Source organism: Lepidochelys kempii, chromosome 4 (assembly GCF_965140285.1).
Source record: "Lepidochelys kempii isolate rLepKem1 chromosome 4, rLepKem1.hap1, whole genome shotgun sequence".
NCBI classification, from domain to species: domain Eukaryota; kingdom Metazoa; phylum Chordata; order Testudines; family Cheloniidae; genus Lepidochelys; species Lepidochelys kempii.
In genome coordinates, this window is record NC_136383.1 from 68,459,505 (window position 1) to 68,479,831 (window position 20,327).

Consider the following 20,327-nt stretch of genomic DNA (forward strand, 5'->3'; position numbering starts at 1 on the left):
GAAGTTATTTTAACAATAAAGTCATTCATGTATAATATAGTTATTTCAACATTTCAGATATATCATCCATCCTTATCCTGAGGATCTTTTAAAAATAAAGGCACAAACCACTTATTTGTCAGTGAGGAAGTATTGGTGGAAAGTCTATTAAGGGTTATTGAAACTCTGCAATTATTTACAGATAAATCAAATATTTAAGCTCACATTCACCTTAAATTACTCCTGAAAGTTCAGAACATACACTGTTGGAATAAACCAGGGGTTCTCAGACTCAAGGAGTTGCAAGGTTATTACATGGGGGCCCCAAGCTGTCAGTCCCACACATGGCGGGATCTGCCTGTCAGCTCTAGACCCATGTATGGTGGGGCTGACAGCCTGAGCCCATCCGCCTCCAAAGAAGGGTGCCAAAATAGAAGTTTGTCTAGGACACCATTTTCCCTAAGGCTGGCCTGGGATTGAGACAACATTAGAGGACTTGATTTTTCATTAGAGGACTTGATTAAACTGTAGACCAATCAGAACACTGAGATTGCCTCCCCTCCCCCCCTCAAAAAAAAAGGTAATTTATAATTTAACAGTGAGACACACAGGCAGGAGTGGCACTAGAGGAAGACTTATGGGGACTATAGCCACCCCAACATTTGCCTTAGCTTCCCCATGTGCAAAGGTCAAACATTACACAGAAGTAAGGGTGGCTTTCCAGCTGCCCAGCTCTGAAGAGTGGCTCTCCGGCTGCCCAGCTGTGGCCAGCAGCAGCGCAGAAGTAAGGGTGGCAATGGAGTGCTATGTCTGCTATCAAGAGTGATATTGACAATGTTTCTTTGTGCCTCTGCCCCCAGTATTAAACAGTAACTATTTAAAAAAAAAACTTTTCTGGTTATAACAATAATTTGATAAAAATGTGTTTTAGTCATAATTTAAAAGTTGTGAGGAAAGGCACATTCATTTTAAACAATAGGATTTTAAATGTATTTTAAAATGTGTTAAATATAAAAAAATGTGTTTTTAATTTCTAAGGGGTGGGGGTCGCACTCAGAGATGTGCTGTGTGAAAGGGGTCACCAAAACAAGAAGTTTGAGAACCACTGGAATAAACAGACCAACATATCACCAACTGGGGAAGACAGCCCCCTCAAAACATGGTATTCAACAATAAGTAACACGTCCAGTCAACACTTCCTTAACATAGCATGAGTTGGCACAAACCTCTTTTTATACTAACTACAGGGGGAAAATCACCAACTCATAGATTTTAAATTTAGGCTATATTTCAGCACAGCACATCTAGGTGTTTAGCAGTAAGCATATGAATAGTCAGTGGGAGTACTGTACTTAAAATTGAATACATGCTTAAGTGCTTTGTTGGATTAGGGCCTGAAAGTGCAGATTTTACAAACAAAATACAGGAATGAGGCAGATAGCTTGTGCCAGACAGCAACAAATGAGTCTTTCTTTGCATCATACTCTTAACATGGATAACAGCAAACTTACACAAAATAGTCATAATCTTCCTTCCCACCCCTTACTCAAGTATGATGCTTCACCTTTGCTATAGCAGGTCTTTATCAAAGCTCTGCGTATTTTCTTCAAGTGCATGCAACATTCCATTACAAACTTGTAGGCCAAAACTCTGTCTCTACGCAACAACACACAAGTGAACATTCAACAAATTCATTTGTATTATTTTACTCTGCTTTGATGGCTTCAAATGTTTCAGAAAAAAACATCTTGAAAACATCTTTCATGTTCTAAATGTCAGTCTGAAAATAGCGTTGGTAAATCATGTAGTCAGTTGCTTGACCATACCTTCGTTCGTTATGAAATGTATTCAGGAGATCAAATAACCAATACCAGTCAGGTTTATTGCTCTAAAGCAATAATAATGTAATACAGGAAAAAAGTTCAATATGATACCAGCCTCTTGGAAGTCATCTTGTGCATCATTGTTACATTTACTTTACACAGAAGGATGTGCTCACAAAGTAACAAATTTTAGCTAGGAGTATTTATAGGATGATTGTAGAAGTTACAAAACTCTTTACATGTCACTGAAATTCAAACCACCAGTTTGTCCAGTTTTCCTTAACTACTTGTTCTGTTCCTTTCCTTATCTTTGTCTTGGGTACTAGCCTTTCAGGTACTGGTCCATGAAGGTACCTTCTAGGTTTGTACCGGGATAGAACATTCATATATCTTGTCCTTTTCCCTTTGGGACCTTCTACTGTTAACCTGTGAGAGCAACTCCCACTTGTTGCTATGGTAACACACTCATGTCCTGATGCTGACAGTTTTTCAATTAACTTAAGCCAAAGCTTACTTCAGCTAATGCAAGGTGTTATGGTATACTTGACATGGCTGGACAGAATTGTGAGGAGGGTATAATACATTCAGTAACATAACTTCCTAACACTTACATTAATACTATGCCTAACATATATGTATTGGCGAACAAGAACAATTTATTCTCTCATGTCCAGATTAGCCAATATGTAGTTAATAAAATGCACATTTTAAAAGATGTGTGCCAGCTGAAAATTCTTCATGTCACACCATGGGGTAAAAAATGAGATAGAAGACTATCTGTTGACATCCACCTCTTGTGAGGAGTTAACCATTTTCCACTTTCTCCTTGATGATAATGCTTTCAGAAGACCAGCCTCCTAGAGAACCAACAGTGCACTACTTCTTCTGTAACCATGCCAAGAATGTATTCGAAAATAGGCCCTGTATTAAACATATTCCAACTGAAAACACTGTTCTTGGAAAAGAAAATCAGCAGAATGTTATGACACAATGAAATAATTGAGGATGGGGGAGAAAGGGAATCTTGATTTGAGCGTTTTAAAGTATGTATGATTTTTTGTTAATTTAAAGCATGTTTGTCACATTTCAGGAGCTGCAAAACTCCACAGCATCTGAAGGACAGGTTGTTGTACTAGAGTGCAGAGTCAGGGGAGCTCCGCCCTTGTATGTCAAGTGGTTTCGACAGGGTGTTGAAATCCAAGATTCTCCAGACTTCAGAATTCTCCAAAAAAGTAAGAAATAGCCCTTTGGCTAGCCCAAATAATATTCATGTATTCTCAAGAAAGCACCATGGAATTATCCTCGGTCAGTCAAAGCAGTCACTTTCCACCATAAGGATTGAGTTCTGGATAAAGGGAAAACCTCTTATCCACTTATTTGGGTAATAGTAATACAGACCAAGTAAATTAATTCCAGAAGAACTATTATAGGCAGGCGATATGAATGTCATCCTTGATTTTTCCTGCCAGTATCATCTGCATAGATACTGTACTTGCCTGTAGTATTTCTATACAGAACTTTTATTCTTGTTATTAATGTAACCTCTTTCTAATACATTTTTCTTGTTTATTTTCTCCTTGGATAATGTGATATCCAGAGCCCCGGTCTGCAGCTGAACCTGGTAAGAATCATATGAAAAAATAATCTTTTGATTCACTAGCTCTTTGTGTTTGCATTTAAGCCATAAATAGAACAATGTTTCTGGAGCACTTTGGTAATATGAAAACCCCCTTAAAGACAGTCTATTCTTTTATCACAGGCTTCATATTCTGCACTGTGCTTTACATCAATTGCTGTATTAGTTAAACAGTAAATTCCATTCAGACCAATATGGAGGGCCCCACTATCAAAACCTTTAAACAATCTTTATTCTCAGAAAATGAGCAACTTGCAAGCTAATGAGGAAAAACAATCCCTGCAAAATTCCATCACCCAAATTCTACTTGCATAGTTTTGTAACACCAGACCACTAAATGCTGGTTTCCTCAGTCTAGCTTCCCAGATGCAAGCTGTCCCAAATGTAAGCAGAGCTGGCTCAAAATAAGCACCTTTAGTTCCAGTGAGCCTTTCCAGTGTATTCACAAGGTATGGCTCTTGGAACTCAGCAGGCATAAAAATGGTCCTTCCATTTGCACTTTTCTCTCTACCTCCTTTTTTCACTGTTCACACAATTGTGATATGGACTTTTCTGGGATATCAGGTGGAAGTTGTAGGAATTAGAACATATGTTCTTCCTTGCCATACCATTTTTGTGTTTGTGCATGAAATCACTAATATCACCAACATGGCACTTCTAGCTCCTGTTCTGTGAGAGAGAAAGAAAATGGTTTCTTCTAAAGCAATTGTTTAGGCTTTTGCATAGATTGCTTGGCAAATGTCCTTTAAGAGCACTGCAGCCAACCCTCCTGCCCTCCCTTTCTCCAGAGATTAAGTCAAGGGAAAAACTAATTAGTAGGAGCTAATGGGGCTAAATACTACCAGTACTGTCCCAATTTTGTAGTCCCTGGCTCAAACTACAGAATGTAGCATTACTTGCTGCCAGTGACAGCTCTTGCTATGACTAGAGTTGCTCCAGCCACTGTAATGTAGCACACTTGGCTGCCTGGCAGGGAACTCCTGGCCCTGCAGCACATTAGTGGCAGAGAGAAGGCACAGAGCAGGGTTATTTCAGTTCATTATCGCATCAGCAGAGTATAGGGCTGTTTTCATATGCTGCCTCTGCTCCTACTTTCCCAGATCAAACAACAATTCGGGGAGGGGATGCCTCTTAGCTCAGTGGTAGAGGGTGACAGGTAGCAAGGTGAAGGGGTCTGAACCGGGGCTTGTTTTTTGCAATTGAAGGTTTGTGAGTGAATGTGGGGTGTTCTGAGCCTTGGGGTATCAGACAGGAGATGGCTCAGAACTCATAAATAAATAAGTGTTCAGATGTGGATAAATTAGGGCAGAAGAGAAGAATTCTCTGCCTGAGACATAGGTGTTGTATAGGATATTTCTGAACTGATAGGACTTGGTTAGAGGAGCCTAGGAACTTTGAGATTCTGCACTGGTGGGCATGGGGTGAACTAGCAGGATTGAATACAGGGGGGATCGGAATCAACTGGTGATTTGAGTGGGTGAATTGGTGGTGTGCATGTGAGGAATCTAGGGTAAAAGCTAGGTTGAAGAGGAAAGGTTTGGGACTAGGAAAAAACAGTGAAGGGCTAATATAGATAACTATGGTCTTCCATCATGTCTTTTATGAAACTGGGCTGGAAGAGAGAAGGAGGGTGCTCCTTTTTTCACCTCGCTTCTCCACCAACCTCCCTTATCCCCCAGCAAAACACTTCCCTATTGTGCCCCGAGACACATTGCCTCAGTTTTGGACCTTGAAAATATTGATTAGCAGAGGATGTGGAGAGGTGGGTGCGCATGCAATCCCATCACTTATTTTGGGCATCAGTTGTCATGGCAATAAGTACAAAACTTGCATCTGTGCCTATTTTTTTATATTGCAACTGCCCCACATGGTTTTCAGAGGCCTGAAATGTGAGATGTGCTAGGTAACAACCTTAAAAGAAAGTTGAAAACAATATATTTGCTCAAACTGGCCTCTCACAGCTCAAGAGTGAGTACAGGTATTAACTATGAGATTAGGGTTATAATTATACACTCATCTATATTTGTTAAGGATGTCAAATTACAGTGCAATCCAATTTTTCTGAAGGGTTTCAGAGACCTCTGAAGCCTTTGGATATGCAGGGGAGTCACATATGGTATGCATTGCTATTGTGGGCTGTGACTGACTGTTGGTTAACTAGGAGTTTGGTTATATGGTGGTCAGATAAATTGAGCTAAAGGAGGAGATATTTAGAAGTAACTAAGGGATTTTATACTAATGCTGTACAAATAACTGACTATTTGGTTTGGGTGCAGGTCCAAAAAATCAAAAATGAAAATTGTTTCAGGTTAACCCAAAATGAAAATGTTTAGTAATTTTTGGCAAACCAATATGTAGAGAAAAATTTCATTTTGTGTTAACAAAAATGTTTGTCAGTGCTAAACAAAACACTTTATTTTGATTTTGTGTTTCTTCTAAAACATTTAAAAATGTTTTTTAAATAAAATTGAGGGAAATTCCAAAATAAAATGTTTTTCCAAAAGAAAATGTGGAAATGTTTCGTTTCAGAAATGCTGAAACTGTTTTGACATTTCCAAATTTTTTAACCAAAATAATTTGCCAAAATCTACTTGAATTTGATTATTGTTTTAGCCAATCAAAGATTGCATTTTGGGGTGAAAAAAGATTTTGCATAAAAAATTTAGCCCCCACTGTGTTTAGGAGGCCTGGTTCCATTGAAAGTCAATGGGAGCTGTGTTCCTAAATTTCTGTGGAACTACTGAAAACTTCCCCCACAATATGTCTTGTTGTAGCAAAATTACTCTACTCAAGTTATTGTTTTTTAGATGTTATAAAACAAAGTGGATCAGTGTGATAAGTTCCTTTGAAAAAATGGAAATTAGAATTCTTTGAAAATAAGGACTGTTTCAAATTCTGTTTCTAGATTTAATACACTTGGTGTTATGAGAGAAGCCCTTGGCATATCTATATCAATAGTATCAGCAGTGCTCCCTCAAGCGATTGTCCATATACTCATTCCACTGATGTGTGCATGTGCTTCATATTCTAGAGGTGGGAGTCTTTTTGGCCAGCAATATCCATAAGGCATGCATGTGCTATTCAGTCCTTTTGCTCCACTGCAAGGGCACGTAAAGGAGAGGTGTGCTTGCTGCTGTTCAGTTCCTCTCACAGTTTAGAGATGGAGCCCAACAGTCCAAGAGACCGCCAGCCCCTCCTTGTAGTTTTAGCTAATAGGTGTATATTATATTTGGTTGCCTGTTGCAATCTTTAGTTCTTAGAACTCACCCGGGCAGTATGGTGTCATCTGATTTGCTGAGATTAAAACACTGCCCTTCATGGGAGGGAACTATCCCAGCTTCAAACAAACACTTGAAGACCCTCTTTTTTCTCGGAGAATCACTTATTCCCAGTAAATGTGTAATATGCAGGTCCTTCAGCTCCCAAGCTAGAAAGGACAAGGAGGGCTGCCTTTAGGTCTTCCTAATGACCAAGTCAATGAGACCCACTTCTGAATCAGGCTCACTAGATTCCAATGTACAGGGATCTTCCAAGCCTGCGTATAAATGCAAACTCTTGGCCTTCAAGAGTTCCAACTTAAATTGCAAACATGACAATAGCATTGTCCTTTGACAGACTGCAGGGAGCTAGAAAATATTGGGGCAGGTCACCTAACAGAATTTCCTATAAGGAAAACCTCCCCATGGCACTGAATGTTGTCTGAGACTTTGCAACCCAAAAGGGTTCCCACTGAAGTTCACTCTTGAGACTGTTCGAACCGTATGGCACCGAAGCATCTGGCACCAAAATCCAGAACCTCAGGAAAGAGTACGGTATCAACCATGGCACTGTCTACTTCCGTGGTCCAGGCACTGACTCTTTTGGGACTGGATCAAGCCAATTAGGACAGTTCACCATCACTGTGATAGAAATTGCTATAATGTCCTCCAAAACCAGTTCCCATGAACATGTACTCGCCACCCTTCATGACACTATTTAGATACTGGCACCAGTAGTCCTGCAGATTTACCCAGAACCACAATCGCCCCTGCTGTTGACTTCCACACAATGATCTATCTTGTAGTTTGATCCCTAAATCTCTGAGGGCAAATCTCATGGATCCAAGTTATACATTCTTCTGGGATTCCTCTTTGGAATTGAAGGACAAAGAAATTCTACTTCAGCAACAGAGTTACTTACCCAGCTTGTCTCCACAGCCCTCAACAACTTGTAGAGGATCCAGACACTGCTCATGCAAAAGATATTGGGACCCACAGAATCCAGGCTTATGGTTCCCAATCCCCTGGCTTCTAGGTTCATACACACTGATGCCCATGTGGCCTTGCTAGGGACCCTGGTTGGCTCACAGGAACTTCGACCCCAGGGAGCCACCTCACCACCAGAAGTCTGCTTCCTCCATGACACTGCACATTCAGTTGCCCTTAATAGTCCTTCTGATTCCTACACAACCACAGGCAGAGGAGGAGGTAATGGAAGAGCAAGCACTGGAAGACAACCTGCTGGCACCAATCATTCTTTCCTCCTCATCCCCTGATGAGGTCTTAGTGCCACCCACACCCCACAAACAGACAACTATAAGGGTTTCCAACACACATTAAAGAGGATGGCAGAGACCATCCAAATCCATATTGCAAAGGGACAAGAACAGACATATAAATTGATACACGTACATCAAGCCTCTGCAGTAGGGAAGTCAGCCTTCCCAGCAAATGAGACAATCATGGATCCAGCCAGAATCTTGTGGCAGGCACCTGCTTCTGTACCACTACATCCCCCAGCACAGATAAAAAGTATCAGATGCCTACTATGAGTCTGGAATTCTTTTACATGCATCATGTTCCATCTTCCTTTGTAATTGCTGTGGTAATGGTAAACAAAGAGACAAAACAATTCTGATCCACACCAAAGAAAAAGAGCCAAAGAAACTAGATTTATTTGGGCAGAAAGCCTACTCTTCAGCAATCCTACAGTTCTGTGTAGCCAATTATGAGGTCCTGTTAGCCAGATATAAGTTCTGCATACAAGAAAGACTGCTTGCCTTCTCAGACAACCTTCTGATTGACAGTCACAAAGACTTTGTGTTGTTAGATAATGCAGGCTAGCTTGTAGCCAAAAGAGTCTCAAGCTGCACTGGATGCAGTGGATATGGCTGCCAGCTCAATGGCAATGGCGGTTGTCATATGTGTGGCATCATGGAGAAGTCCAAACAGTGGTGGAGGACTTGCCTTTAAAAGCGGTCATATTGTTCAGCTCTAAAACTGACTTGGCCCTCGATGCACCGAAGAACTCATGAGACACCTTCTTTTCCTTCAGAGTACATACAGGTTCTTAAGGGGAAACAAATGAAACAGAAGTATCCCCCATGGGGACCAATCCAGTAACTCTTTTACCACAAAAGGTCTTCAGAACAACCCAGGAAACCACAGCATTTCCATAGGAGAAGACAACCCACTGCTCCACCACAAATTTCCTGATCTTCTCAGCCCCAGAAGCATTCATTTTGATGGGATGGTCAAGAGATGTGTCCTTCCTCCATCAGCTCCAGAAATTTCTGACCTTCCCTTCAGAAAACTGTTAGCTCACTTCAGGCATACTGGGTCTCTTACCAATATGTATACAATAACACATGACTATTCCATCAAGTTTTCTACGGTACCTACCCCTAACCTCCTTTGTTGTCTCTTTTCAGAGACCCTACTCACAAGGATCTACTATGTCACAAGGTCCTCATGCCCCTCTCTCAGAGTGATAGAAGGGTTCCTTACAGGGGAAGGTTTCCTTTGAACATTTTCCTAACCCTGAAGAAAGAGAGGCTGGCAACCCATCCTAGACTTGCAGAACATCAACACCTTCATGCACAAATTAAAAATCCAGATGGTCACCCTAGCATCAGTAATCATGACACTGAAGTCATGAGACTTATTTGCTTCTCTCAAATTCAGGATGTATACTTTCACATTTCCATCATTCTGCCCCATAGGAAATACCTGAGATTTACAGTGGGACAGGACCACTACCAATAACAGATGCTACTCTTTCGACTCTCCACAGCACCAAGGGTATTCACCAAGTGCTATCACTAGCAACAGTTTACTTAAGACAAAACATCAACATGTATCTTTACCTCAACAATTGGCAATTATGGGGAAAATTGCCTCTTCAGACCTCCAAAGCCATCTCCATTACACTCAACCTTTTCAGGAGGTGAGGCTTGAAAGTCAACAGAGAGAAACTGAGCTTAATCCAGTCCAAAGGAATGACTTCACTGGCACAATCCTGGACTCCTCCACCTCCTGTTCCTCAAGACAGGTTTGAGAATTTGTCTTCCCTTTATTTTTCGGCTGGAAAGAAATCCAAACACCAATGTAAGGTCATGCCTGGCCCTCCTAGACTAAGGAGGCTCCTGAACATTCACTACTCCTCATGCCAGACTTCACCTCTGATGCTTGCAGGGTTGGCCGAAGTTGTTTTACACAACCTCCAAACATCACTTGGACAAGCCCATCTCCATCCCACCATTGGTCCTATTCTCACTGAAATGGTGGAAGGACCCATAAAATGCATGCAGTGGGTCCCATTCAGAATACATGTATCTTCCACAACAGTAGTCATGGATGCATCCCCACAGAGATGTGGTGCTTGTACAGAAGAACTAACAACACAGGGCCTATGGTCCCTGAGAAAGCAAAGAATGTACATCAATCTCCTAGAGTGGTACAGAAGGCCTGTGAGTTTTTTCTCTCCCTAATATCAGGACAGTTAGCCATGATTTGGACCGACAACATAACAATCATGTTTTACATCAACAAGCAAGATGTGACCAGATGTTCCTCACTCTGCCAGGAAGCAGTCAGACTCTGGAATTGGTACATCAACCATTGAATATACCTAGAGGCAATATGCTTAGTTGGACTGCAGAATGGATAATGTCAGCAGATGCTTTCTCCCAAATCATGAGGGGGAAATCAAAGAGAGGATACTGGCAGATATCTTCACATCCCACAATAAACCTTTTTGCCAATCAATGCATACGCAGGTATCCAATTCTTCTTAAAAGGTGGACAGAGTCAGGGATCTAAGTGGACACGTTCCTGGTACCATGGTCGGGAGTTCTAATGTAGGCTTACCCTTCAACCTCATTAATTTTCAAAGTGCTCCACAAATTCAAACAGGGCTTGGCCAAGCTAATCCTCATAGCTCCAGCATGGCCCAGACACTTGTCAACCAATCTAGTAAATTCTCAGTAGCTCAGCACAGAACCTTACATCTGCTACCTGATCTGTTATCTCAGAACCAGGGTCAGTTCCCACACCCTAATATACCAATCCTGCACCTCAGATGGAGGCCGGATGGATGTTGTCAGTAGAGCAGGTTTGGTCCTCTCCAGTTAGAGAAGTTCTGATAAGCAGTAGAAAAGAATGAACAAGACAAACTTATCTTTCAAAATGGACATCATTTTCTCATTGGGGTAATCAAAAATAATTTATTCCACTTCACTCCTCAATCCTTCAGATTCTTGACTACTTACTTGAACTCAAAAGCAAGAACCTGTCCTTCAGCTCTGTCAAGGTACATTCAGTGGCAATGTCAACCCACCATCTGCCAGTAGAGGATAATAAAGTTTTTTGTCATATGACAGTGGTGAGATTCCTGAAAGGCCTAGTTAAAGAATCCCCACCTATCAAAGAACCAATTCCCCCAGGGAATTGAGTCTAGAGTTTGCAGCCCTCATGGGACCACCTTTCAAGCCAATGGCCTCCTCTTCCCTGCTGCACCTATAAGTGAAAATGGCATTTTTGCTAGTGATAACTTCAGCTGGAAGAGGAGAAATTCAAGTGCTAATGACTGTTTACAGTATTCCACCTGGATAGAGTAGGAATTAGGACACATCATAAATTCTTTCCCAAACAGCCAATACACCTACCAGTATTCTTTCCAAAACCTCACACATCCAAATTAGAGGCAACACTGCAGGTGCCGGATGTGAGGAGAGCCATGGCCTAGTTACTACCTAAATGGAACGAAACTTTTTAGAACATTTCCAAGACTGTTTGTATTATGGAAAGGATGTAAGGGTCAGTAATTTCATCTCACAAACTATCTAACTGGATTTCTGCTTGCTTTAAATATGCTAAGAGGTGGTCAAGGTAGACTCACCACCACCCATCTGAGCACAAGCTATGTCAGCACACATAGAATCATAGAATATCAGGGTTGGAAGGGACCTCAGGAGGTCATCTAGTCCAACCCCCTGCTCAAAGCAGGACCAATCCCCAATTAAATCATCCCAGCCAGGGCTTTGTCAAGCCTGACCTTAAAAACTTCTAAGGAAGGAGATTCTACCACCTCCCTAGGTAACGCATTCCAGTGTTTCACCACCCTCCTAGTGAAAAAGATTTTCCTAGTATTCAACCTAAACCTCCCCCACTGCAACTTGAGACCATTACTTCTTGTTCTGTCTTCTTCTACCACTGAGAATAGTCTAGAACCATCCTCTCTGGAACCACCTCTCAGGTAGTTGAAAGCAGTTATCAAATCCCCCCTCATTCTTCTCTTCTGCAGGCTAAACAATCCCAGTTCCCTCAGCCTCTCCTCATAAGTCATGTGTTCCAGACCCCTAATCATTTTTGTTGCCCTTCGCTGGACTCTCTCCAATTTATCCACATCCTTCTTGTAGTGTGGGGCCCAAAACTGGACACAGTACTCCAGATGAGGCCTCACCAATGTCGAATAGAGGGGAACGATCACGTCCCTCGATCTGCTCGCTATGCCCCTACTTATACATCCCAAAATGCCATTGGCCTTCTTGGCAACAAGGGCACACTGCTGACTCCTATCCAGCTTCTTGTCCACTGTCATCCCTAGGTCCTTTTCCGCAGAACTGCTGCCTAGCCATTCGGTCCCTAGTCTGTAGCTGTGCATTGGGTTCTTCCGTCCTAAGTGCAGGACCCTGCACTTATCCTTATTGAACCTCATCAGATTTCTTTTGGCCCAATCCTCCAATTTGTCTAGGTCCCTCTGTATCCTATCCCTATCCTCCAGCGTATCTACCACTCCTCCTAGTTAAGTATCATCCGCAAACTTGCTGAGGGTGCAATCCACACCATCCTCCAGATCATTTATAAAGATATTGAACAAAACCGGCCCTAGGACCAACCCCTGTGAAACCTTACTACATCACTGTGAAACTTACCCATATCAGACATTTGAAAGGCTGCAACTTGGGTGTCAATGCACACATTCATGACACTGTGCCTTTAACAGAAGCCTTCCATAATTGTTTTGTTAACTACTTCAAGCTCCTACCTCCATAATATAATAATTGTGTGGGAGTCACCATCAGTGGAAAGTGCACGTGGGCAATCACTCGAAGTAGAAAGGGAAGTTACTTACCATGTACAGAAACTGGAGTTTTTCAAGATGTATTGTCTGTATGCACATCCCACCCTTGTATCCATTCTACTTCAGAGTCCTACCGTAAGAGATTCTGCAGTGAGAAGGAATTGAAAGGGGGTGACCGTCCTTTGCTTTTATATGCCCTCGCAGCAGAGCACAAGAACTGAAAAGTGCACATGCCCCCTTCAGGTACTGCTGTCCAAAAAGACTCCAGTCTCTAGCACATGAGGTGCATGCCACACCATCAGTGGAATGTGCATACTATAACACATCTCAAAGAACTCCAGTTACTGTACACGATACGTAGCTTCCCTTTTCTCTACTACCAACTCCTCTGCTTTGTATCTCCTAAACGTAGCTTATATTCCCTCACCCCATCAGCATGTCTCAAGGTTTCTGAAGGAAGTAAAATTTAAAGCAAAGTTTTCTAGGAAGTCTACAGCTCACCAAGAAATCTGCATTTTGCTTTTTTCACATCTAGTTAAAATTATTTTCAGAATTAACTCTCATTGATATGATCGTCTCTGCATATTTTAGCAATTTTAACCACTCATTGAGGATTAACAGTGCAACATGAGCTAATTGTCTTCTATTTTGGAGACTGTGTGATCTACTGGACTGGGACTCAAGAGAACTGGGTCAACTCCTGTCTCTGCCTTTAGTTGCTGAGTGAGCCTGGGAAAGTCACTACCCTTCCCTGGTCCTCGGTATCCCTATCTGTAAAATGGGGATAATGATACTCACTTCCTTTGTAAAGTGCTGTACAAGAGCTAGGCATTATTACTAGCTAAAATATAAGTGGAGTACCAGTGAAATGAACTTAATACTGTAATAATTAAAATTAAAATAATACTGACGCTGACAGTAAATCAGTATTTATAACTACTACCTGTACAAAGATGGGAAAATTGTAGGAGGGATTCTGATTCAGGAGATGGTCTTTTCCCCAGCTCTCTGGAATGTACTACGTCATCACTCTGAAGGTGCAGAATGCTCTCTTTTCCGTGTCTGGCCAGCTATATTCATGGAACTCTCATTGGTGTCCATGTGAGATTCTCTGCATGTACCATTGTTGAACTAGCTTTTTCTGGTTTCTACTATTCCCAGTGATAGTCCACACGGTGGGCCTGATTCTGCACCCAATGAAGTTAATGATAAAGCTTCCACTGGTTTCAGGAGTTTAGGATCAAACACTATATGTGTATAGGGAATAAGACAAATTTAGCAGAATCTGTCCAAACCGGAAGAACTTTAACTTTGCCTGTTGTGTGAGGAGCAGAATTTCAGAGTTGAGGAACCTTACTGCATTTTTTACAATGAGCAGTTGAATTGATTCCAGAAATATAGTGGATCCTTCTTGTTGCTTTGTGTTGCAATGCAGATTCTAGGAAACCAGATAAACCAATACCTGTGAAAGGAATGGCTCATAAGCAAGCAAATTTCAACTGCTGCTGAATGCAGACAGTGAGAACATGCACAAGAACTGGGTAAAGTGTGAGGAAGCTGACAAACTATGAAAACCTGTGGTGGTATGTGGGCAGGTACTCGAAAGTTTGAGGTAGATGCAGTTTCACCAATTTACTGAAATATTTTGATGCTATACATGTCTTATGTTGTATTATATAGCTAGTGTCCAACTGTCACAAAAAGCCTTACAATGCAAAATTCATGAGCCCTAGATGTTTATCGGTCGATATTAATGAAATAGGAACAGAGACCTCCATAAATTCATACAGCTGAGAGACTGTGAAACAGGTTTTTCTTGTCACTGTTATGTTCTATCTGCCAAATGTGTTTTACACTCCTTTCTCTGTCTAGACGGAAATCAGCCTACATCACAAATCTCTTCAGACTGTTTTGTGAATTAATAACTAGTCAGATTACTTAGGGCCAACATCACAGTTTGTCAAATTACCTGCTCTGTACTTCTTTCTTTGACATTTTGACTTTATGCTGATTGAATCCTTCAAAGAACAGTCTGCTTGGGGATAAAAAAAAAAAGCCTATAGAGTCATTTGCCAGCTGTTGATGCTTTGGCCATTACTCAGCCGTCTGGAGGCAGCCACAAACTGTATTGAATTACTTGAAGACAATTGTCTAAAGGCATGTAAGAAGAAAACTATATAAAATCATTTTTCATACATTTCCAGAAAATTGCTGCACATAAACTCTTTCAAAGCACAGTGCTGCATAATTTGACCAAAAATTTCTGAGAAGATAGACATCACTTACCTTGGATCATGCATTCTAGGTTTCATGTTTTGCTACAGTAACCCAAGGATGCATGATAGGAAATAGCCCTGTACAAAATTTCCAAATGTGGCTGCATTAAGTTTGAAACTGAAAAAGTAATGCAAATGTAACAGACCTGCCACAAAATTCAGCCTTTTCATCCTGATAGTTAAAATACAACCAGTTCTCAGTCAATGAGTATACACATTATAGGGCAGATCCCAGCTGGAGTAGTTCCACCCAAGTTGAAAGACTATCTCAATTTACACCAGCTAAGATTCTGGCTCTTCACTATGTAAAAGAAAAGAGAACATGAGATCAACAGCATCTAAATTCAGAGGGGTAACTCAACATTCAGAAATGAAAAGTAAAGGTAAAATAAACTAAAGCTATCACTAGATTAAGAGAGAGAAACTATAAATGGATTAGAGAGAATAGAAGCCCAGCTTTCCCTGCTACTCTGATCCACCTCCCTACTAACACTACCTCAGTTTTCTTGTGGCAGCTGTCCTCTGCTACCCCAGTGTATCTGCAGTATTTTGTATTCTGTCCTTGTCATACCGCTCAGGCTGTGTTGGCATGTTGGTGCTTCCCAGTCCAAGGTCAGCTCACTAGTTCTTTATATTCTTAGGGACTTTATAACTGGAAATATGTGTTATAACAATTATTGTAAAGTATTTATAACCTATTAGCATGTTTTAATAGTCAAGCCTCAATTACAAGTTATGTTGCAATATAGGCTCTCACACATATATATATTTAGTTGTATAAGAAATGTACAGCTCTCTATTTTCAGAATGTTCTCAACTCTTTGTGAAATCCAAAAATTTAAGATTCTTCCATCCCTATGCACATTAGGCATAGTGGAGTTACTCTCTGCATAGATTGAGATAGTGGCAAAATAGGAGAGAGAAATCTCACAACAAACCAGCTTCTCCTCACCCAAAAACTGATCATCTCAAAAGCATTGGTGGCTAATTCCTAGAGGGGTGACTTTTTTTCTATGCTGCCACCAAAAAAAACCTTATTTTCTCTTGATTAAAATATTCATGAGTTAAGTTGTTTCCAGGGATAGGCTGGCAGAGGGTGCTTGGCATGGTTAAAATATATTGACCTATCTGGTAAAGAGCCCAACACCACTAAGAATCTATATTCTCAGTTTTCTCACAAACAGCCATTTTCTCATTCTGGTGCTCATAAGATATCAGGCCCTTAAACTGTACCATTTTGCTAACCATCACACCTCTCCTCAGTTAAGTTCTGACCAAATATTTCGTGGCTCCTATCTCATGAACTATCTCCAGAGTTAGTCAGTGCTGCATGTCTTCTGAAATCTTGACACTGCATCTTTCAGATGCTGTAAAGCTTTAATCTCTAATTTTAGAGCTCATGAGAATACAAGGTGAAATCACTCTGGAACTGCTGTGTAGGTGGGAGGGAGGTGCAGCAATGATGATCAGAATTCCCTACATAAAAGAGAAGGCGTCAACTAACGTTTTCATTATTTTTGTTACCAAATGTTCAGAGTTTTCACAAGACTGAGCTGATATTATCTATTCTTTTTATTTGAGGCACCTCTTTGTCTTTGCTGGAACTCTGTGGTTTCTCGTCACACTCCATTTAATTCTGTTCTACACTTACTTGTTCCTCCCTGCCTTCCAGACAGATTCCCAGTTTACTAGAGGGGACCCATTGAGTACATTGCTTTCTTAATCTGTGGTGGCTCAGGGCATAAAGGACCAAGAATAGAAATAGGAAACAGGTTTACAGCTGACAGGTTTTTCACAGTGCAGAAAATGACCACTGTTCTTACCCGCTCTTTTTTTTTTTTTATGGCAAACTCTGTTGTGGCTTTGGAATTATGAAATGCATAGAGCTGTTGCTCTATACATTGCATCATGGCCAAAAACTCTTTGTTTCCCAGGATTACATGTGCATTACAATGGAGGAAGCTGAAGATCAAAGTTGAAAATCAAAGCTGCAGATCAAAGAAAAGCATCACCTTTCATGTGATGCGCACACACATTCTGGGAAGTAAACGGTCATCTCTGAAAAACACTACACCAGGGAGAAATTAGTAAAAATGCTCCAGAACCAGAACACTAAAAACAGAAATACCAACATGGACATGGGTACAGCTTTGTTCCCTAAAGATCTAATAGAAAATATACTATTTGTAGACATAGAGGTCAGGGGTGAAAGGTTTCTTAGCTACATTTAGGTCTCACTTATGATGATTCTGACTCACAAGCAATAAATGAAAAAGATCAACGTGTGAAATACAACCCTTCTTGTTATCCAACTGACAAAATAATCAAGTGCTTGCTTGCCTCAGCATTTTACATGTTTCAGCGAACAGAATGCTTTTGTATTCATTTAGTCAAGTGCTAAATATGTTCAAGGCCTTGAGAACAGCATTTCAGAGCTGCTGTCTGGAACAGATTTCTGTGATGAAATTATTTGTCAGCTGATGATTGCTGGAAATAGAACAGACATTTTTTACTTCAAATAACCAGATTTTAGTTAACACAGCAACAGGGAAAGAAACCAATTGCACAAGATCAGTATTTAAAACTTAACTAAATACACAGAGAACTAGCTATCCAGCTTCTATTATGGGAATTATTTGCCTAATTCCTACATACAATGAACCTATATTTTACTCAAGTGTTTTATACAAATATTTGCTAATAAATCCTTTTGCAAGAATTCTGGTGGGACAAAAACAGTCTTGGTTTTGGGGAACAAATCCACTGAACCAATGGCAGTTTGCTTACCCCTCAAATATATTTTAATTAGACAGATGCTCTTAGAGGTTTTTGAAACTACTGTGACCTAGCTTTAGTCAGTTTTCTCATGGTTTTGTCATAATGGAACCTCAAAAATACACAATTCTATTTGACTGTCCAATCACCCAGCCCAGAAATAGCCAGTTTGTAAAATATAGTAATTACTTTTACCTTTTATGAGATTTATTATTAATGAAATGTAGTATTTGCAAATATTTTACTTAAATAGATAAAATGTATCATGGTAAAATACATAGTAAACTAAATCAATCCATTATTGAAAAGTAAGTTCTCAGGGCTTCCACTGTTAATCACTTTAAGAAATTGAAAAAATATCTTAAAGGACATCTTGTTGTCTTGTTATATAAGCACTTAGAAAAATAAGATAATTCTGCTAGATGGCTAGTGTCTTTGTGTCCAGAAACACATGAGTGATAAATGTGGTGTTTGCCATTTCAATTTGTTAAACCGAAATACTCAGTACTTGGAATTCTTCTGTTCTTTAACAGGAAACTAAGTAGCATGGTTTCCATATCAAATTCCATTTCAAGGGATTGTTACATCCTTCTGGATTCATGTGTAGTTAACAATATAGCATAAAGTTACTTAGACTGTCCACTTCCTAAAACACACCAAGACTCGGAAAAGTCTAACCTCAGAAGTTCAAAACCAAGCTTGTGTTACCCATTACTTATCTGATAAGACCTTTCATAAGTCATTAATCTTCATCTGGGTAAGATAAAATCCAGCATGCTACAGTACTACCAGACACCTTTACTGCAATAACACAGACTGACTGTTCTGTGCTCCCAAAAAAAAGTGTTCTACTGTCTGGAAAAAAAATATAAATTCTATGCCAAACTTTTAATTAATAATTCATTTTCAGCCAGTCTCAACACAGGAAGTCTTGTTGGATACATGATAATTTTAAAAAGGAAAAATCATTTAATTTTGATAGAGACATTGGTTTGCTGCCCTCAATGAAACTTTAAGAATGACTCCCAAAGTTTCATTATTTAACCTTAGAGAAGGCATTAGTAAATGACCCAGCCTTACTGCTCTTTTCCATACACTGATTCCCACATGAAATTCAATAGTCTGCTGCTTTTTCCAACTCTGCGGGTTGCCAGTTGTAGTATTTGGTAATCAGATGAATATGCAGAGTTCTACATTAGAGTGCAAAATTGTTTCCTTTGAAGCAGGGTCTTTTCAAAATGTGGTATGTGTTTAATAGTCAATGACCTATAGTGTGGAGGGATGGGGAGGTGTTATAAAATGCGTGTTATGAAAGGAAGCTTTTAAGACTAGCTCTACAGGGCAAACTTATGTTGGTATAACTGTGTCACTCAGGGGTGTGAAAAATCCACACCCCTGAGTGATGCAGTTATACCAACCTAATCCCCACTGTGTGATCTGGAGGGCTTTTCCCGTTCCCATAGCTACTGCCTCTCGTGGAGGTGGATTAACTGCACTGACAGGAGAAGCTCTCCCATTGGCGTAGGTGTGTTTTCACTGAAGCGCTACAGTTATGCGGCTGCATCCCCACAATATTTTAAGTGTAGACCTGCCCCAATTGTCCAGAGCAGCCTTAGAATGAAACTATCCATTAGAACTGTGCAAGATCAGGATTATTTAAATCTGCTTCCATAAACTATTGTAGAATTATTAGGGCTGTTGATTAATCACAGTTAACTCAAGCAATTAACTCCAAGAAAATTAATCACGATTAAAAAAATTAATCATGATTAATCACAGTTTTAATAGCACTGTTAAACAATAGAATACCAATCGAAATTTAATAAATATTTTGGATGTTTTTCTACATTTTCATATATAATGTATTCTGTGTTGTAACTGAAATCGAAGTGTATATTATTTTTATTACAAATATTTGTACTGTAAAAATGATAAACAAAAGAAATAGTATTTGTAAATTTGCCTCATACAAGTCTTGTAGTGCACTCTCTGTTGTGAAAGTACAATTTACAATGTCAATTTTTTTATTGTTACATAACTGCACTCAAAATCAAAACAGTGTAAAACTTCAGAGCCTACAAGTCCACTCAGTCCTACTTCTTGTTCAGTCAATTGCTAAGACAAACATGTTTGTTTACATTTACAGGAGATAATGCTGCCCTCTTCTTATTTACAATGTCACCAGAAAGTGAGAACAGGCATTTGCATGGCACTTTTGTAGCTGGCATTACAAGGCATTTACGTGCCAGATATGATAAACATTCGTATGCCCCTTCCTGCTTCGGCCACCATTCCAGAGGACATGCTTCCATGTTAATTATGCTCGTTAAAAAAAGATGCGTTAATTACATTTGTGACTGAACTCCTGGGGAACAATTGTATGTCTCCTGTTCTGTTTTATGTGCATTCTGCCATATATTTCATGTTATAGCAGTCTCAGATAATGACCCAGCACATGTTGTTCATTTTAAGAACACTTTCACTGCAGATTTCACA

General features: G+C 40.1%; 1 protein-coding gene across 2 annotated transcripts in view; it reads left to right on the forward strand.

Moving 5' to 3' along the window:
- The window catches only part of PALLD (palladin, cytoskeletal associated protein), a 346,856-nt gene that overhangs the window by 138,179 nt on the left and 188,350 nt on the right, over positions 1-20,327 (forward strand). For both annotated transcript variants that reach the window (XM_073341571.1, XM_073341572.1), the window contains 2 exons: positions 2,893-3,034; positions 3,400-3,423. In XM_073341571.1, coding sequence (XP_073197672.1) covers positions 2,893-3,034; positions 3,400-3,423 — 166 coding nt within the window. The remainder of the gene's footprint in view (positions 1-2,892; positions 3,035-3,399; positions 3,424-20,327) is intronic.